Source organism: Bubalus kerabau, chromosome 4, assembly GCF_029407905.1.
Source record: "Bubalus kerabau isolate K-KA32 ecotype Philippines breed swamp buffalo chromosome 4, PCC_UOA_SB_1v2, whole genome shotgun sequence".
Classification (NCBI taxonomy): Eukaryota; Metazoa; Chordata; class Mammalia; order Artiodactyla; family Bovidae; genus Bubalus; species Bubalus kerabau.
In genome coordinates this window covers 145,425,304-145,447,330 of record NC_073627.1, presented here as the reverse complement: position 1 = coordinate 145,447,330, position 22,027 = coordinate 145,425,304, and the positions used below count along the sequence as shown (strand labels likewise).

The 22,027-nt window shown below is 39.0% G+C and overlaps 1 protein-coding gene across 2 annotated transcripts in view; it reads right to left on the bottom strand.

Moving 5' to 3' along the window:
- The window catches only part of NTRK2 (neurotrophic receptor tyrosine kinase 2), a 393,934-nt gene that overhangs the window by 273,692 nt on the left and 98,215 nt on the right, over positions 1–22,027 (bottom strand). For both annotated transcript variants that reach the window (XM_055578954.1, XM_055578955.1), the window contains one exon: positions 20,256–20,355. In XM_055578954.1, coding sequence (XP_055434929.1) covers positions 20,256–20,355 — 100 coding nt within the window. The remainder of the gene's footprint in view (positions 1–20,255; positions 20,356–22,027) is intronic.

Genomic DNA, 22,027 nt, shown 5'->3' with positions numbered 1-22,027 from the left:
AATAAATGATAACTACAATCTATACCTCACTTAAATTTTTAATTAAATTTTAAGATCACTCACTTGCAGATTATAGCTCAGATTGGCAGACAAGGGATTAAAAATAGTTCTAAATGTATTTATAAAAAGTATCAAGTAACATATTTAATTTCTTAGAGCTCCTACAGAAAATTCTGTCTTAAGTCAGTTGCTCAGAAGTTGACTCAGAGAGCAGCATTCATGGCAGGTGATTTATCCAAGGAGGGGTCTCAGGAGAGAGGAAACTGGTAAATGGAAGAAGAACATCCAAGAAAAGCTGCAATTTCAGGTGAAGTCTCAGCCTCAGCCTGACCCTGCAGGGAGCTCTGGAGTGTAAATTACACCATATATCCTACAGAGAACTTGTGAATTACCCAAGAGTTGGCCCAGCCTAAAGGCAAGGGAGTGAGCTTGCTCCTTCTAAACCAGTCAGTTATCAGCAGAGCAGTTGAGGGAAGAGAGTGCAGAGTACTGAGCTCCCAGCCACTTTCAGTTCTGTGTGTGTGTGTGTGTACTTGGGTGGGGGAAGAGTGATACAAGCTCAAGGTTAAGCCTCTGAAGGAGGTCTCGAGGTCTCAGATGCTAGCCCTTAGGAGCAATTGTACACAGAAACCAGGGAAAGTGCACAGGACCAGTGAAAGGAGTTTGAGAGCAGCTGGGTGGAACATGAACACTTGCAACATTAATCAGGAGAATTTCACGGACCCACGTCTATGCTGACTTTGCCTTTTCATCATTGGAGTTGGACAATAGCCCAATAATGTACCTTCCACTGCAAATACATCTATTTTTATTTGGTAATTTACAAAATCTAAGTTTGAAGTAAATATTTCCTAGGAGTATGAAACTCAAGTTTGAAGGTTTGCCCTGAGGCACCCAAAAAATGAGCTCTTCAACCAAATATGATTATGGTTTTCTATTGAAGAAAGTTGTGCTAGTCACTAATAGAGGGCACTGACTCCACTCAGACAAAAATGATTGAGAAAGGGCAGTGGGAAACTCCTTAAATACCAGGAGAAAACCTGGCAGCAACAATTCCTGGAATCTTCATGCATATTCATTTAACCATCTATGTAGCTCAAGATCCTGGAATGCTATTTAAATTGAGTTGTATAATCTATGCATCTGGTATAAGACAGATCTATATTGCAAGATTCAATACTGCTTTATTCAAATAAATTCTGGTAATGTAAAATATAATTTCTTATACCTCAGGGGCTTATCTGTAGAGAGTGTAAGGGGACTTTAAGACCTTGGGAAATAAGGACTCAATCAGATCAGATCAGATCAGTCACTCAGTCATGTCCGACTCTTTGTTACCCCATGAATCGCAGCATGCCAGGCCTCCCTGTCCATCACCAACTCCCAGAGTTCACTGAGACTCACGTCCATCGAGTCAGTGATGCCATCCAGCCATCTCATCCTCTGTCATCCCCTTCTCCTCCTGCCCCCAATCCCTCCCAGCATCAGAGTCTTTTCCAATGAGTCAACTCTTTGCATGAGGTGGCCAAAGTACTGGAGTTTCAGCTTTAGCATCATTCCTTCCAAAGAAATCCCAGGGCTGATCTCCTTCAGAATGGACTGGTTGGATCTCCTTGCAGTCCAAGGGACTCTCAAGAGTCTTCTCCAACACCACAGTTCAAAAGCATCAATTCTTCAGTGCTCAGCCTTCTTCACAGTCCAACTCTCACATCCATACATGACCACAGGAAAAACCATAGCCTTGACTAGACGAATCTTTGTTGGCAAAGTAATGTCTCTGCTTTTGAATATGCTGGAGACAGCCAATTGGATAGATAGACTGGGGCACAGGTCAACTGAAGATTAACTAATATATTGTTATTATTAGTTTATTAAAATATTTTTAAAATAACACATATACTTAATTTGTTAGAGTCATGAATGGTTCTATACAGCTCCTTTTCAAAAATATGCAATAGGGTTTATAATTTAGCAACTTGCAGTTTAAGGCACATATGTCAGTAAAAACACTGTATAAGCCAATATATTAAAATAGAATTCATGAAAAATTTATGAGGAGCCCAACAGACAGATAACACTGGTGATCAATGGACACCTCAAGTTTGTAAACGTAAGTTACAATTATAAATAAACAGCCATTAACCACAACAATTGCCACCAAAGAGAAGGGGTTGTTTCTACTTTTGGACTCTCAGAATACCACAGGAGACCAAGAGATTTACAGAAACTCCTATGGGTGTGGGGAGGGTGGGAGGAGGGGAGATAACAGAGCCTAAGAATGACTGTTTTCTTCAAACAAAATTCTCAAGTTTTACTACTGTTCCAAAATATTTGCAATGAACTATCATCTCAAGGTGAAACATTTGATAAAGTTGGTGCTAAAACAAAAGGATGAAGCTACTTAGACTTGGTGTTCCCCACTCTTGGCATAAATGGTATGGACCTAACAGGAGCAGAAGATATTAAGAAGAGGTGGCAAGAATACACAAAAGAACTGTACAAAAAAGATCTTCACGACCCACATAATCATGATGGTGTGATCACTCACATTCACCTAGAGCCAGACATCCTGGAATGTGAAGTCAAGTGGGCCTTAGGAAACATCACTATGAACAAAGCTAGTGGAGGTGATGGAATTCCATTTGAGCTATTTCAAATCCTGAAAGATGATGCTGTGAAAGTGCTGTACTCAATATGCCAACAAATGTGGAAAACTCAGCAGTGGCCACAGGACTGGAAAAGGTCAGTCTTCATTCTAATCCCAAAGAAAGGCAATGCCAAAGAACACTCAAACCACTGCACAATTGCACTCATTTCACACTCTAGTAAAGAAATGCTCAAAATTCTCCAAGCCAGGCTTCAGCAATACGTGAACCATGAACTTCCAGATGTTCAAGCTGGTTTTAGAAAAGGCAGAGGAACCAGAGATCAAAGTGCCAACATCCACTGGATCATCGAAAAAGCAAGAGAGCTTCAAAAAAAAAAATCTGTTTCTGCTTTATTGATATGCCAAAGCCTTTGACTGTGTGGATTGCAATAAACTGTGGAAAATTCTGAAGGAGATGGGAATACCAGATCACCTGATCTGCCCCTTGAGAAACCTGTATGCAGGTCAGGAAGCAACAGTTAGAACTGGACATGGAACAACAGACCGGTTCCAAATAGGAAAAGGAGTACATCAAGGCTGTATATTGTCACCCTGCTTATTTAACTTTTACGCAGAGTACATCATGAGAAACACTGGGCTGGAAGAAAAACAAGCTGGAATCAAGATTGCTGGGAGAAATATCAATAGCCTCAGATATGCAGATGATACCACCCTTATGGTAGAAAGTGAAGAACTAAAAAGCCTCTTGATGAAAGTGAAAGAGGAGAGTGAAAAAATTGGCTTAAAGCTCAACATTCAGAAAACTAAGATCATGGCATCTGGTCCCATTACTTCATAGCAACTAGATGGGGAAACAGCGGCTGACTTTATTTTTCTGGGCTCCAAAATCACTACAGATGGTGACTGCAGCCATGAAATTAAAAGACGCTTACTCCTTGGAAGGAAAGTTATGACCAACCTAGACAGCATATTAAAAGGCAGAGACATTACTTTGTCAACAAAAGTCCATCTAGTCAAGGCTATGGTTTTTCCTGTGGTCATGTACGGATGTGAGAGTTGGACTATAAAGAAAGCTGAGCACCGAAGAATTGATGCTTTTGAACTGTGGTGTTGGAGAAGACTCTTGAGAGTCCCTTAGACTGCAAGGAGATCCAACCAGTCAATTCTAAAGATCAGTCCTGGGTGTTCATTGGAAGGACTGATGTTGAAGCTGAAACTCCAATATTTTGGCCACCTGATGCAATGAGCTGACTCATTTGAAAAGACCCTGATGCTGGGAAAGATTGAGGGCAGGAGGAGAAGGGGATGACAGAGGATGAGATGGTTGGATGGCATCATTGATTCAATGGACATGGGTTTGGGTAGACTCAGGCAGTTGGTGATGGATAGGGAGGCCTGACATGTTGCAGTTCATGGGGTCTCAAAGAGTTGGACACAACTGAGCAACTGAAATGAACTGAACTGAACTGAACTCTTGGCATATTTAAAGTCTGATTACAGTTCTCTGCTTTCCCATGCATTGTTTTGTAAAAGAAAAGGTTTGGGATTGATAAGAAAATGATATGTAGTATAAGACACTGAACAGAGGAAAAACAGAAATCCAACCAAAATTAATACTGTGCAAGAATCTGTGCCAATGAATGGGATTATCAAAAACTGTGGCCATTGTTTTCCATTTTAGGTTCTCATAATGCAAGTCCGTACATGGCAGGTGTGTCTTTTCAAATATGTTTTTTTTTTTAATTTTGCTGGTAATATTGGTGTTTATTTCTTTGAATTTGCTAACCTATTAGCATATTAAGTGATAGGTGAGAAAATAAGCTAGAATAAATACATTTTACTGGGAAGTTCCTAAGCAGGAAGATCTACATGACATTCACATACTCAAGAACCCAGTGCAGGTCTCATGGGGAAAGGATGCAGAGGATTCTGCTCTAGATCACCCAGGCTAGAGGATAGGGACGGTGGATTGACAGAAAGGAAGGAGAGGAGAGAAGATTCCCAAAGATGATGGTCAAATGCTTCCAAAGAGGGAATAAAAAGAGGGCAAAGCATAGAGGCAGAAAAATACATTAAGGAGATCTGCTCATAGAATAATTACATCATGCCAAACCCAGATCCCTTTGTGCTTCAAGAAAGAAGATCAATCCACACCACATGACGGCAAAGTATTATCAGTAATTTGTTGGGAGGATAATAAGCAGGATAATCAAGTGTGTTCTTATTCTGTGGAAATGCATAGCTTCAAAAAAATACAGCCTGAGCTTAAGTACTAGCCTTGTGTTTCAAGGAAAAAAAAAAAAAAAAAACCATGCAGAGGACATGGGTTCCACTTAATTTCTTAATATTTAACCATCATGATAAGAAAAAACATAAGAATCTACATGATGTCTTTGCTCACTGTGAAAATGCATCATTTGAGTTTTCAAACAGTTGGCATTTTGCTCCCAATGGCAAGTGAGATCTCAAAAAGAGAGAATTTACTTGAATTATATCAGATATGAAATTAACTGGAATGTAATGACACTGTACAGGAAACAGTGACCAAAACCATCCCAAAGAAAAAGAAATGCAAGAAGGCAAAGTGGTTGCCTGAGGAATCCTTACAAATAGCTGAGAAAAGAAGAGAAATGAAAAGTAAAGGAGAAAGGAAAAGATACACCCAACTGAATGCAGAGTACCATAAAATAGCAAGGAAAGTTAGGAAAGCCTTTTTAAGTGAACAATGCCAAGAAATAGAGGGAAACAATAGAATGGGTAACATTAGAGATCTCTTCAAGAAAATTGGAGATATCAAGGAAACATTTCATGTAAGGATGGGCATGATAAAGGAGAGAAACCGTAAGGACCTAACAGAAGCAGATGAGATTAAGAAGAGGTGGTAAGAATACACAGAAGAACTATACAAAAAAAGATCTTAACAACCCAGATAACCATGATGATGTAGTCACTCACCTAAAACCAGATATCCCAGGGTATGAAATCAAGTGGGCCTTAGGAAGCTTTTGGAGGGGATGGAACTCTAACTGAATTATTTCAAATCCTAAAAGATGATGCTGTTAAAGTGCTGCACTCAATATGTTGAAATTTAGAAAACAGCAGTGACCATAGGACTGGAAAAGGTCAGTTTTCATTCTAATCCCAAAGAAGGGCAATACCAAAGAATATTCAAACTACCATACAACTGGGCTCATTTCACCTGTTAACAAGGTAATGCTCAGAATCCTTCAAGCTAGACTTTAGCAGCATGTGAATCAAGAAATTCCAGATTTACAAGCTGGGTTTAGAAAACGCAGAGGAACCAGAGATCAAATTGCCAACATTCGCTGGATCATAAAGAAAGCAAAAGAATTCCAGAAAAACAACTACTGCTTCACTGACTATATGAAAGCTTTTGACTGTGTGGATCACAACAAACTGTGGAAAACTCATAAAGAGATGGGAATACCAAACCACCTTATCTGTCTTCTGAGAAACCTCTATGCAAGTCAAGAAGCAACTGTTATAACCAGACATGGAAAAATGGACTGGTTCAAAATTGGGAAAAGAGTACATTAAGGATGTGTATTGTTCCCCTGCTTATTTAATTTATATACAGAGTACAACATGTGAAACGCCAGGCTGGATGAAACACAAGCTGGAATCAAGATTGCCAGGAGAAACATCAACAGCCTCAGATAAGCAGATGATACCACTCTAATGGCAGAAAGTGAAGAGGACCTAAAGAGCCTCTTGAGGAAGGGGAAAGATGAGAGTGAAAATGCTAGCTTGAAACTCAACACTCAAAAACTAAAATAATGCCATCTGGTCCCATCATTTCATGGCAAAAAATGGGGAAAAAATGGAAACAGTGGGAGATTTTATTTTCTTGGGCTCCAAAATCACTGCCGACAGTGACTGTAGCCATGAAATTAAAAGACACGTGCTCCTTGGAAGAAAAGCTATGACAAACCTAGACAGCATATTAAAAAGCAGTTACATCACTTTGCTGACAAAGGTCCATACAGTTAAAGCTGTAGTTTTTCCAGTAGTCATGTACTGATGTGAGAGTTGGACTATAAAGAAGGCTGAGAGCCAAAGAACTGATGCTTTTGAATTATGGTTCTGGAGAAGACTCTTGAGAGTCCCTTGGACTGCAAGGAGATCAAACAAGTCAATCCTAAAGGAAATCATTCCTGAATATTCATTGGAAGCTGAAGTTCCAATACTTTGGCCACCTGATGCAAAGAGCCAACTCACTGGAAAAGACCCTGATGCTGGAAAAGATTGAGGGAGGAGGAGAAAGGAGTGACAGAGGATGAGATGGTTGGATGGCATCACTGACTCAACAGACGTGAGTTTGAGCAAACTCTGGGAGGTAGTGAAGGACAGGGAAGCCTGGCATGCTGCAGTTAATGGGGTCACAAAGAGTGGGACATGACTTAATGACTGAACAACAACAGCAAGCCCTTGGAGTGAACAGGGCTGCATAAAAGGAATCAGTGAAGATGATAAAAATTATAAGATAACTCAAGGCATGACTCAAAACCTTGGTCCTATCCTTTTCTGGTCTCAAGTGGCCATGGTCTTGTGAAAACTAGCAATCACAGAATCTTAGAGTGTGTAACGCTGTGGAATGCTGACTACTAGAAACTTTAGACTGTCATTTCAGAGTGTGCTGAATGTGTATCTGGGTATGTATACATGTATTAATATTGGAGACTGGGAAAAGGTAGATCCTGACCTCGAGTGACAATGAATTTTCTGTCTCTCTCCCACTTAAAGTTTAAGCACCACGAGGCAGAAATTTTGTTTAATATTACATTTCCAGAGCCTTAGAATAGTCTTACTCAGATAATCATTTTTTAAACTGAAATCAAAATGATTTAGTTATTATTTTTCTTTATTGCATATTTTTAAGACTTAAGCCTTATGCTAAATAATATTTCCAGGAAACCAAAGGTATGATGTACCAGGCTTATTTTTCCTAATTAATATTAAAATAAATATAAAACTATCAACATTAAAGGTGTTATTCCCAAACATCCCTTAAACCAGTTTTGTTACCACTGAGTATATATGTCCCCAGCTTTGGGAAAGATGGCATCATCCAACGGTGATGCATGCCAGTTGAAGCACATGTTAATGACATCCAATGGCAGCAGATAAAAAGCGGCAAATTTGGTGTGGAAATAGAATTTGTTTATTCTTATGATATTTCTTAGTTTTGTAGCATAAAACATTAAAGCTGGAAATAAGGCCTGGCTCCGAGCCCTATATCTGCCACAAACCAGCTGTGTAACCTTAGGCAAGTCACTTAAGCTCTCTGGGCGCCAATGTTCTCATCTCTGTAGTAAGGACTTGGGATGATTCCTAAACTCACTGGCAGTTCTCACTGTCTTTGATTCTACCAACAACCAAAAAGGTGCAGGAGAGAATCTAAAGCGATTAGGTTTATTACACCTACTTAATGTTTAATCATAGCGAAAAGGAAAAACAGAAGAATTTGCATAACGCTCAGTGACTTTGAGGAGCACAAAGTAAATATCTTACAAAATAAAATGATATTTTAGACACAGTAATACTGTGACCATAAGTCTTTTCTGTAACCTCATGACCCTCCCTAGTGTAGGCAGCTGGATACCAAACCTCCATCGCCTCAAGGAAGGATTATCCAGGATCCACATAAAACTAAAATTAAAAAGTAGAAATTATTGGTCAAGATCAGAATGCTCTTTTTTCATTTTTTTAAAACAAAATCTAGTCGAAGGAATGATTAAAGCAGAAAAACACCCTTTTACAACACTCATAAGTTAAATAATTGTTGCAAGAAAGCATCAGAACTGAGATTTGGGAGAAGAAGATATTTGGTAGATGTCAAATTATCACTCTACAAATTACCTACTAATTGCAAAGGGAAACTTATGTTTACAAAGAAAAGATCTGATGATCGCCATTTTTAAAAAGCAGTCCAACTTACAGAAATAGTGTATCAACCTGACATTATGGGTTTCTAACTGTGATACACTGTGAACACACAGCACCTCTGTGAGGGTCTTCTTCCCAAAAACATTTCACGGGAGATAAGCAAATTAGGTGCAGGAAGGAGAAAGCGTGTAACCTGCCCCCTAGTCAAGCATGGCAGCTGGGGAACCAGAGAGCATCTAGTCAAGTTTGGAGATTCAACAAAAGAGACCTCCTTTTTGGAGGGACCTGAAAAGGTGGCCAAGAAGTCAAGACAATCTCAAGCCTATGATGGCAGGAACTGGAGCCCACCCTGTGTCTAGACAAGTCTCCTAGAGTTTCCTGAGTCCCCAGATCTTCAATGACACCCTTGCAGAAGATTGTGAAGGCAGGGGACCCTGCTTAGGAACACAACATAAAACTGAGACTTGTATCACCTGGTAGCCAAGGACACCAACCAACACAGCAGCCACCAACATGAAGAAATGACCACCGGTGACCACAGAACTCCCCCTCCTATACAGTGGCACCTCAGCATCCCTAAGCAATGAGGGAATGAAGGCAAAAGGAGAGATCAGACTTGAGGGGAAAAACACTAAATCTGCTGTGGTTGCCCATAATTATCTGAGATTACCCAGAATGTTAAGAGGTTAAGTTTCCACTGCCTAGTGCAAAAAGAGCAAAGAACAGATATTTAATTAAACTATGAGAAATAAAGTCACATATCTTACATTCTGTGCCCAAAATAAGTGCCTGCCCCATCCACTATCCTGTACTAGACATTTTAATATTCCTCCACCCTTGTCATAGCCTCACAGGAGACCAAGACATAATGTGAGGAATACATTATGCAAATAAATATACATCTGAAATTACCTTGCAGTTGTCTACACTCACAGCTACATGGAATACAACACAGAAATTATTTATGGCCTATGGAATGCATGTGGCTTTCCAATATGAATAAATCAAGATTTATTTCAAATCAAATAAAAAAGCTATGCTATGAAGTCTGACTCAAAAGAGTTGGGAAGAAGATCAGCTGTTGGTCTGCTTCCTGAGAAGCCCACACCATTGCAGAAACAGAGAGCTAGGCAGAGCTGCCCCTCTTTTTTGGAGCTGGGATGTCAAAGGTACCCCTGCTAGCATATATGCTACGTGCAAATTAATAGGAAACAGACTTACTGGGAATGTCAGATAAGAAATAGCTTCTCTTTATAACTGAGAGGCAATATTTTTCTTGAGATGACTATAAGCTGAAAACATATTCAGGATTATTTAGTATTGACCATATAGACACAATATTTCCTATGTTAATAATAGATCACAGTTTCACAGTGCAGAAAAAAACTGCATCAACACACACCAAAATAATAAAGGACATCACCAGAAGTGTGTGGCAGACTCTTTTAGTGTGTGTGTGATGGTTCTGAATGGTTTTGCAACAGGATGGTAGCTATTAAAGCCAGAGGAAACCCAGAGATGTCCTTTGATCCCACACTCTTAATTCTGGTCTTTACACAATCTTCTTTTACAGGTACGGGAAAGGTTCAGTTGGGTGGCTGACTCTGCTTAAGTCTTGCCAGAACTACTAAAGTTGACAACCATGAGTGCAAACAGAAATATGATCTCATTCCCAGCATTCTCCCCTCCCACTCCACTCCCACCCTAAACTTGAGTCCCCTTCCTTCCTCCTACTGGCACTGGTTAGGGCCGAGATGATGCCTCTGCCTTCAACTCAGGATATTAATCTCTTACTGAAGACTTGGTGAGAGAGAATGGATCTCTCTTTCTCTCTCTCTCATTCTTTCTTGTCCTCAGACCACTAAAGCTCATAGGTGATCACTGAAGAAGCCCATGCTATTCTATTTCTGCTGATGTCTTGATAAACACAAAGATCTTCCACGGCTACTTGCCTGCCCAAGCCTTGGCTTCTCTGGGGAAGTAACATCTTAGTCTGTGATTATATTAATATGAGTGACAATCAATTGCATAAGGAAGAATCTGTTTTCTCCAGAATCCCTCTTTTCATCTAGTTTTTTTGGGGGGAAGTTTTTAAATTTTTATTTTATATAAAAGAGCTAGCATTGCTTCTACATAAAGATGATCCAAAAAAAAAAAAAAAGAGTCATCAAAAACTAAAGCCTGTTTTTGTTAAAAGAAATTATTTGTAATCCCCCACACAAATGGGAAACATATTATAACAGGAGCCTCCATGAGCTCATATTTCTAGACATAAGCTGACGGTTACTGAGGGAAGAGGGGCTCCCTTTCCCATCCCACCCTTGCCTGCTCTTTCTACTCCTTCCCTACAGTAAATACTCCTCCCAAAAGAAACTAGAAAAGACTACATACCAAATCAATCAATACAAGAAATAGATTTCTCACAAACTCCAAAACAATTTCAATAAATGAATTGCTAAAAAGACGATAAAATTAGGAGTTTGCAATAATTTGTACACAGTATCATAAAGGACAGAAAGGCTGAAAATAAGCATATGATTCAGCAACTTTACATTCATAATGCATACGCATAAAACATGGACACATTGAAATTACAATTTTTTCTACAAATTCAACTAACAAACCTTAAATATACACTGTATGCATTTGAGACCTTTTTCTGCAATCCTGATTCAGAATACGTTCGGACAGGACTCTCCCCATTTTCTTTTCCTGAGTTTGCATAAATGCATGTGTGTGTGCTCAGTCGTGTCCCACTTTTTGCAACCCCATGAACTGTAGCCCACCAGGCTCCTCTGTCCATGGAATTTTCCAGGCAAGAATACTGGAGTGGGTTGCCATTTTCTCCTCCAGGGGATCTTCTCAACCCAGGGATCAAAACCATATCTCTCGCATTGCAGGCAGATTCTTTACCACTGAGCCATCAGGAAAGCCCAGTTATATATTACTAAAACATAAATCTCAACAATAACTATCTTATAGAATTCATTCAGTGAGCCAGGCATGAAACTAAGCACTGATTTAATTCTTGTAATCAATTAAGAGATGGATAGTATTCCTTCTACCAAAGAGGAATCTAAGATTTACAGAGTTTAAAAATTTGCCCCAAATTATGGTTAGCAGGTGGGAGACATGAAATCTGAACCCAAACTTGTCTGACTCACAAGCTTCCAATATTTCCATATACTCCTAGGTTTGAAGACTTAAGAGTTAACAACTTACAAACATGAAGGATGTGCAGTATTCAAACAGGCTGTCTTCTGAGTTACCACGTGACAGTTCCGCTGATTTAGAGCTAAATTTACTCCCCGAGTCATTCAGTATTCTTGCCCAAAATAAAGTAGGATAAAACCAGAGCATATGTTAGAACTTAAGCCAAGTTATTATCTGTCTTCTTCACAAATTCTGAAAAGCTGGTCCACCAAAATCAGATGCTAGGAATGAGGAGGAAGAAAATCAAAATAGGGAGGGAAGAATGCTAAATTAGGAAGCACAGAGATGTGGAAGGACAAAATGGCAGGAAGAAAAATGAGAGGTTAAAAAAAAGAGAAACAAAGGATGAAAACAAGAAGAAAAGTAGCAGATTTTCCAATTTTGGAAGCCTTTTTTCAGTGCATGATGATCTGTGTAAGGTCAAAGTGAGTTCACCACGGGATTTATGGAGGACCAAAGAGAGGATAGCAAGTGCTCCTGACGTTTAAGTACAAAATCGAATTTCTTAAACGACTCTCTATCTTTTCACAAGACTCATAACATGGGAAGTCCCTAAACAATACAGCTGCACCCTCTACATAACAGGCATACCTGAGTTCTCCCCCGAATCGCACTGGGCTTATGGGATGTCTATGTATGACAGGGAATTTTAAAAGTTTGAGGTCAGTGCACTTGAAAAGCTAATGGGAAAAACGCTGCTGCTTCTGCTTCCTGCCTTGCCTGATGAAGCCATTCCTGAAGGTTCTGGGCCCATTTTCAATATGCTGCAAAGAAAAAGCATGTTCTGCCCTCAGGTAGACAAAAGCCAAATGGTGACCCTATAAGAAGTAAGAGACTTCAGATAGTAGATCTTCACCTCACGAACATAAAGGTAATGCTGTATATAACATCTCCAACAGGCAAGAATGGCACGCTTGGGCTCTTTTGACAAATTTTCACTTTGTCAAATTACTCAATAACTCTTGCAACCGAACATCTTTTATGAAATTTCCAAGGATTTGATTGTTATTGACAAATTTAGTTCTCTACTAAGAGAATGCTAAACTCTATTCAAGCTGGGGAGGGAAGTTTAAAAAAAAAACAAAAAAACAAAAACCTATATTGTCTGATACTCTTGGGTGAGAATAAAATAGGAGAACCAACAAAGTTTATTACTTACTTTAAAAAAATTCACTAAGCTCTTCAAAATTTCTTTTTATTAATGACTTTCTGATTCCAGAAAGTTAAAATAATATTGTTGGTCTCTCTCTAAAAATGTCTCACAAACATCTTTATTGAATCTATGTCTGAAAAAGACAGAGTACTTCACATCAACTTAAAAATAGAAAAAGAATTTCAAAGAGAGTAAAGGTCAAGTTAAAAAACATACATACAAAGTAAAACTAGTGAAAGAAATATCAAAAAGTATGTTTACAGTCTCAGGGAGGGGATGATTTCCTCAGCAAAATGCAAAACTTATATGGAAAACATGGACAGATTTGCTTCTACAAAAGAATGAAATGTTTGCCAAAAGCTACTATTTTAAAAGTCAAAAGAATAGAAGAAAATGTGAGCAATATATATAACCAATAAAAGATTGATAGATACAATTTAGAAGGTAAATCAACAAATAAACATTTCTTTTTATTCTCCACTTGATAAAGATGCTTAGCCTTATTATTAATCAGAACAGTATTTTAAGTGAATTGGCAAAAATATAAAAGCTTGATAATATCTGATATGGGTGAAAGCATAAACAAAATGATGTCTTCATCTACTATTGACGGGAGTAAAAATTAATAAAGCATTTCTGCAAGGTAATCTATTAACATTTAAAATCAACATATAAAATATACAAACCTCTTCTCTCAGCAATCCATTTCCAAATATCTATCTTTATAAGTAAGATGTTAATTACTTTTCTACAGATTGGGTAAAAATGTAAATCTTTTTACTTTTTCCAATTCATTTAAAATAATAATGATAATAACAAAGTTACAGTAAATATTTGTATTGTTGCTGTTTAGTCACTATAGTAATTATTAAATGCCAGTAACATTTCAAAATGTTCCACATACATGAACTCAGTTTGTCTTACAAAAACTCCCTGAGATGGGTACAATTATTGTCCTAGTATAAATTGAAATCCTGAGGATGAGAGGATGAGAAATTTGCTCAAAGTCACACATTTGAAATGAGGAGAGCCAGGATTCAGACCCAGGCAGCCTGATGCCAGAGTCCTCAGAAATACTAGGAACAAAATGCAGTAGATGCCTAGAAACTGATTCAGAAAGATCTATAAGTTAAATTGGTACTTTTAAAAAGATGTAAAACAAATTTGTGTTATGATTTCTTTATGCAACCATAAATGACTATATTAAAGTATCTACACAATGAGTAAGCCATGTATTTTATTATTGACATAATATATGCACTGGGAATGGTTAAGGAGGTTATCATTAGGAGTGGAAATGGCAGTGGGAGAGGAAGGTGAGTTCTATATATCTGTGTATCTCTAATATGCCTGAAATTTTGAAAAACAAGAATGTATTCACATGTTACTGTTACGGTACTTTTAGCTCTATGTATCACAAATGTGCTTGAAATTTTGAAAAACAAGAATGCATTCACATGTTACTGTTATAATACTTTAATGTGATTTGTCTTAAAAAAAAATAGTGTGTGGGGGGAAGGGTCATATGGAAAACAGTTTGTCCTTACAGATGTTTCTATATAACTGCATTTCTGGCTTTCAGTCACATTTTTCCCTCTTTTAAAACTTGATCCAAATATCTGTTAAACTCAACCTCCTAAATTTTCCAGAATTGTTTTCAGCTTATGTAAAAGGCTCTAACCTTTAACCTCTTTAGCTTTGGCCCCACTATGTTTATGAATATTTTTAAAGAACTAAAATTTTGGTTGCTCTTGAAAGACATTTAGAAGATCATTTATATAAGAGGAGAAACTTAAACTAGGGGCCTTGAATCTGGGGTTAAAACCTGGCTTTGTGTTCTCAGGTAGCATAGTTTTTCAGTCAACTATGAATCGGAACTATCAGAAGGCATCTGGGTGGTTTATGTGTAAGCAGAGGGGCCTGCAGAGGAGATCTGTAGGCCGTCAAACCTAAATAAGAGAAAAGGTTTCCTATTCTAGCTCCTCCTGTGGGATCTCTTCAGGTCACTTTGATAACTTACTCCAGAAGGACAAAGGATGCCTCTGTATCGAGGGAATAATATCGTACGTGGACTTCCATTGGGAAACACAACTAACGGAAAGCTGATGGCCACCACTGTTCTTCACCAGTGTGATGGCTGCCAACCCTGCTCTGCCCTTCTGGCTCCCTTAGTTTTTTTCCAACCCTGTACCCATCAATGCCATCAGGCAGGGCTCCCAAAGTGGAGCACTCTTAGAAGACTTGGCAGCCCTCATGCCCCTAGATGCCTCCATTTCCCCTTTATGTGCACTTCTACATTTTCAACAAAGAAAGGGAGCCAGGAAGCAATGTGAGAACTAAACACAAGACTTGGTTACAATAAAAATGAGAGAATTCAAAAGCCGGGTTGCCTGTTCCTTTGGCAGTACAGCTGCTCTGGAAAGGGCCTTGAGCTCTATTTCAGTGAAAATTAAAACAAATCATAGGCAGTCTTCAAAGAAAAAGGATCAAATTATGTACTTACCTAGGGGTATTGATATAAACATAGATTTAGATAGATGTGTTATACAGTTCATGCATCCATATTAAGCACACATATGACTAATCCCTATACAGAGGGCCAAACACTAACAGAGGAGCTTTATTCAGGACTCTGGAATTATGGTAAATAGATATTCAACCAAAAACCAAAAGAATGGTGTCAAGACACAGAAAGAAGCATAGAGAAACGGACTAGGGTAAATTCTACCCCTTGACATTTTTATTGAAACAGGGCTGAGAGTCTATTAGACGTGCCAACAAGAGGTTTAAAGCATATAAAGCAATAATGAAACATAATTTCTAGGCTAACACCAAGATGGGAGCCACCATCTGGCGCTTCTGCCAGCCTCAAAGTTGGACAAAGAAGTATATTCTGAGGCCATACATTCAAGAGGCAGACAGGCAGAAATTGAAGATGCTCATGTGCCCTGGTGGCTCATAGATTAAAGCATCTGCCTACAATGCGGGAGACCTGGGTTCAGTCCCTGGGTCGGAAAGATCCCCTAGAGAAGGAAATGGGAACCCACTCCAGTATTCTTGCTTGGAGAATCCCATGGACAGAGGAGCCTGGTGGGCTACAGTCCATGGGGTCACAAACAGTCGAGCACAACTGAGCGACCTAACTTTCACTAACTTTCATGTGCAAAATGGAAAGCCAAAGTGAACCCTCCAAACTTCAACAACAATACTACTTTAAAATTGTATGTGAAAACCTATGTATCCTAAGACAAAACCTGGACAAAATGACTTCCTGTCTATAACCATTACTTAACTGGAATAATTTTTTAAGTATAGAAGCTTAGAAAAACTCCAAGATCTTTCTTTAACCATTCACGTACAAGTGAAAGTCTCTCAGTTGTATCTGACTGTTTGCGACCCCATGAACTATACAGTCCATGGAATTCTCCAGGACAGAATACTAGAATGGGTAGCCTTTCCCTTCTCCAGAGGATATCCCCAGCCCAGGGATCAAACCCAGGTCTCCAACACTGCAGGCAGATTCTTTGCCAGCTGACTCACCAGGGAAGCCCATTTACATACCAGTTGGCCTCCAAATATTTACTGTTTTCCAATTACCAGACTAATGTGGATGGAGTAGAAAATTCTCTGTGGTCTTTCATTCTACCAGTTAAAATTAATCAACTGTCAACTTTGGCCTCAACACTGGGTAAGTAATGATGAACAAGATCATTATGAACTCTGGAGCTCACAGTCTGGCCTCTGTCTTCTAGATTACACCATCAGGATTCAGTTACCATGAACTGAAAGAACAGATTTTTTAAAAAAAAAACCTATGAAGCTTACACTGGAGAAGGAAATGGCAACCCACTCCAGCGTTCTTGCCTGGAGAATCCCAGGGATGGCGGAGCCTGGTGAGCTGCCGTCTATGGGGTCGCACAGAGTCGGACACGACTGAAGCGACTTAGCAGCAGCATGAAGCTTACAGTTGCGTCACATAGACCTGCCTGAAAAGAACGCAGCACTGCTGTATTCTAAGATCTAGGTTTAACTCCCCCCTTTGGAATTTAAGGATCACCTTTCCATGGAAAGCAATGCCACTGATGCTGTTTGGGTTCTAGGGTTGACCTATAAAGCTTGAGTTGCCCTTCAGGCAGCTACAGTGTGATTTTAAGGGATTTCTGGTTTGGGTTACCCTGGACCCATCAAATCAATAGTATTACACTGTAATTTACAGTCTCAACACTGCTACCATGGACTGAAGCGTACAATGCTGGGATGGGTGAAAAGCTAGAAATACCTATGGATGGGCCGGCTGCCACCCTTCAGTCTCAATCTATTTCCAGGGCAAGAGAATATGAATGGGGTAGAATGTCCCCGAAGGTGCTTAGGAGGGCAAGAGTTCCATTTGGAACAGCTCATTTGCACATCAGCCACTGGCCTCTCATAAAGAACCAAGGCATTGGTTCTGGCCAAGCCTACATACATTTCTTACTGCTGTCACTCAGAAACCACTAGTGAAGTGTTTTCTGTTCATTTCAGAGTATAACAGTGTTTTTACATATTCTCCCCTTTTCAAGATGCATGTTTTTCAACAGTAATTCAAGTTCTAATAGCATTTAAAGTACATTAACTGCTTTTTATTGAAGTACAGTTGATTTACAACTACACTTTCAGGTTTACCACAAATAAACACACATATACACACACACATACACACACACACACATAATTTATACACCAAGTATGTGTGCATGCATGTTCAGTCACTTCCGTCTAGTCCAACAATTTGCGACCCTATGGACTGTAGCCTGCCAGGCTCCTCTGTTCATAAGATTTTTTTTTTTTTTTTTAGGCAAGAGTACTGGAGTGGATTGCCATGCCCTTCTCCATAGATCTTCCCAACCCAGAGATCAAACCCGCATCTCCAATGTCTCCTGCATCCCACGAGCCTCCTTGAAAGTACATATACAAGTGGATATATAATATATATATATATATATATTCCTTTTCAGCTTTTTTTCCATAGTAGGTTATGATAAGAAATAGGATACAATTCCCTGTGCTATATACGAGGTCCTTTTAACTTACATTAATTGCTAAACACCAAGTTTTATGTAGTTTCATTACATGAACCTCATCTTCTTTTCTAGATACCCAAGTTATAGCTCAGCATCTGACCATAAATCAAGAACCTCAACTCAGGCCCATTTGTTCAAACTATGGCACAGATAGATATGTAGTTAAAAGTAGAGAAGGAAGCTATTCTAAACAAGAACCTCCGAGACAAATTTTTAAAAACAATTTTATTTATGTCTATAAATAAGGGAGTAAAACATAAGCTCTAGTAGTTACTGCTTGAAGAAAGCCATCTATTGGCTCTGTGACAAGGTTAAGTAAAACCTTTTCTTACCAATCGTTAAAGGTACGTTTAGGTTATACCCCAAAATTGTAGGTGCTTTGCAGTGGTCATCCCAAATTACACAGATAAGATACATTTTTAGTCTTAGTGCTGGAGTCACTATATGAAACACGATCTTCTGTGAAACAAAACATCTGCCTTTTATTCTTCTCCGTCACTACACTACAGAGCATGTTCACATTTACAGACCATTATTCTGTTATTGTCTTAACACAAAGTAGAAATGAAGAATGACTCCCAAATATTGCTCCTACAGTTTCCAAAGCCTTTCTGAGCTCCCAGGAGGACCTAAGACATATCCTTCCTCTGGAGATCCCATAAGATGAAAGCTTCCAACCCTACCCTCAAGGCAGAAAAGTGATGGAGCTAGAATCTCCATCTAATAAAACTTCTTGGGGATATTCACCACAAGTGCTTCTAAGGAAAAGAAGCATCTGATCAAGACGAGGAGAACCAAATCCCATGGCAGGTGGCTGACATACAGAGAGGAAAACCCTAGCCCAGACCGGGGCACCAGCTGAATCCAGGGACACAGAAAGGTCCTCAGAGCCGTGGGTGGGTCTGGTTTGCAATGCTTATCCCCACATCTTGTCACTCTTGGAAAGAGACCTGGGAGCCCATGTGTATCCCATAGAAAGGTGACTCTGAGAATGTTTGGGAAAAACAGCATCAGCATTCCTTGGAAACTGTTAGAAATGCCAATTTTCAGGCCCACAGCAGATCTATTAAGTCAGAAACTCTTGGAGTAACCCAGAAAGTCTGTGTTTTCATAAGCCCTCCAGGAGTTTCTGAGGCAGTCAAGTTTGCAAACCACCACCATAGGACTAATAAAAACTCATTGTAGAACAGCCCCCTCCACCGTCACCACCACTCAAGCCTTATTCATAACTGCAGAATGAGAGATCTTTCCTCCTTCAGAAGAAATGTCAAGGATCAAGAGGCCAAAGGGGGAGTCAGGAGGAGGTTTAGCCATTATATTTAAGGACTTTACCACTGTTCCTCCTCATTCATTTCAGGTTTCGGCATCTTGTTCATGCGCACACACAAAGAGAAAGGAGAAAGCATCAAAATGGATCTGATCCACCCCTGAGCCTGCTATACACTGGACAACCTACTGCTACTTAAACATCATTTCCTAGTAAGCAGGCAACAATAACAGTAAATGTGATGAGCAATATAGATCAAGAAAACCCACCCAGCTGTCTCCCCAACACAATTAAGACACCACTAACTGTGGTTTCCAGCTTTCCCCAGCCAGTGGCATTTATACGAGACCATGCAGAATTCACCAATAACATGAGTCAATACATAGGTTTCAATATCAGAGCAGATGCTCTTTAATCACTAAAACTCTTGCCTACTTATATCCCCCCAAATTGAATTTTCAATTTTCTAAAAGAGACCAATGGTCTATTGTGGGCAACACAAACCCTAATTTTTATTCAAGCACTAGGACCTTTTCCACTAAAATAAGAAGTGACTCATTCACAATGCTTCAATGTACCTCCAATAGCTGTTCTTATTTTGCTTCCCAACACTTTAAATTTCAAAAGATGAGAATCTGAAAATGTAGCAGCAACACAAAAAGCATGCCATGGAAATTCTAGAAGTCAAATGTACAACAGAAAGGACCTTTTTTTACACAAAATATGTGTGTCTGTCACTTGCCTACTGGCACTAGCCTGCTTTTCTGAAGTAAAAGCAAAACTCAGACATAATTAGTCACTTGAAAACTCAAGAAACCAGTTCTATGTTTTCCGGGACAATTGTCCTCATTGAAAGTGGGTAGTGCTGAGTAATCAACATGATTTTGCTCTGTCTTGATTTGTAGTATCATAGCTATGTTGCTGTTTTCTCAGCCTTCAATCCTAGTCATTGTAAATCTAGCTGCTTCCTTCTTTAGTGGTAATTAGCATTAGTCATAAGCCAAAATGATTCCACATAAGTAGTAAAATAAACACAACCCTTCTTACCTTTCATGCCAAACTTGGAGTGTCTTGCCAACTTCAGCAGAAATAGCATTACCAGTAGGCAAAATCCCACTACAGATGCAATTACCACCACAGCATAGACCTAGAGAAAAGAAAAGAGGGCAGTCGTGAGCTTGTTCATTAGTTCCTTGCACCCTGAAGCTGCTGCTGCTGCTGAAAACAGTTAATATTTATTGAATAATTACTACTTGATTTTCTAAGAACTTTATGGATATCAATTCACTTATTCTTCAACAAACCTAGGAAGAAGTATATAGGTCCTATTATTATCCTTATTCTACCAGTGAGAAACTGTAAGTTAAAGCTAATAAAAATATTCATCCAATTGATATTATATAGATAAATTTATACTAAAACATCATATATTATATAATACATAAATAGATATTTTATCTATTACCTATATACCTGCATACCTATCTAGAAAGAGAAGAGAGAATATAAAACATGAATGACAAAATACTAATAATTTTTGAAGCTGCTGAAAGATACAGGGGAGTTCATTTCTCTATTCTCTCTACCCTGTACATGTTTGAGAGTTGTCCATAATAAAGTTTTTTTTTAAGTTGGCTACTATTGGTCTTAGAAAGTCAGAATGCCTGGAACAGTGAGCAGGTCTAGAAGGGAGCAGGAAAGAAGTGGAGAGTGAGCTCAGCCTTTGAAGGCTCATGGGGTTGTAGACTTGACATGTGACCTTTTCTGTATGTATGAGAAAGATCAATACAGGGTTTTTGTTTTTGTTTTTAATTTAAAAGTGTAATTGCAAGTTGTGAATCACACAAGACAGTAAATGTATATCTTTGTGAATCTTGTCACAGCTCTGAGCTGGAAATCACAAAGGCACAAGTGCATAATGCTAAGTACACACTAATAATTTAGAAAAAAAGATGGACATAGGGCTGTCTTCCATTTTTGTTATTCACCCCAAAGTCCCACTGCCAAAATATGTCTGTTTTTATAAACCAGGAGTTGGCAAACTTTTCCTGTAAAACCTCACATTGTAAATCTCTGTTGCAACTAGTCAATTCCACTGCTGTAGTGTGAAAACAGACATAGACAATATGCAAGCAAATGGGCTTGTCTGTGTTCCAATAAAACTTTATTGACAACAACAGATGGATAGCCTGGATGGATAGTATCTGGATATAGTTTAGCTAGAACTTAATTAGCACTCTGTGGAAAGAAGTGCTTGATGGTTAAGGTGATTTTGAAGTGAAATGAAGTGAAACTTGCTCAGTCGTGTTCAACTTTTTGCAACCCAGTGGACCATATGGTCCATGGAACTCTCCAGGCAAGTATACTGGAGTGGATAACCATTCCCTTCTCCAGAGGATCTTCCCAACCCAGGGATCAAACCCACGTCTCCTGCATTGCAGGCAGATTCTTTACCAGCTGGGCCACCAAGGAAGCCCAGGCATGCTGCTAAACATGCTGAAGTGCCCGGGACAGTCCTTCACAAGAAAAATTATCCATTGATAATAATGTTAATAGCACTAAGGGCAGTGTACTCTTGCTTGGTGCCAAAATAAATGCTAAATTTTCAAAATGTGGCTGATATGTCTGCCTCATCTTGGAATGAGGATGAGGCTGACAGAACTCCCAGTCAATACCTGTAATGAAACAAGAAATAAGCTTTTATTGTTTTAAGCCACTGAAATTTTGGGATTTTTGTTACCACAGCATAGCTTATCCTGATTAATATGCCCATATAATATACTATATATGGTATTCATATACCATAGTGAGAGGCAGTG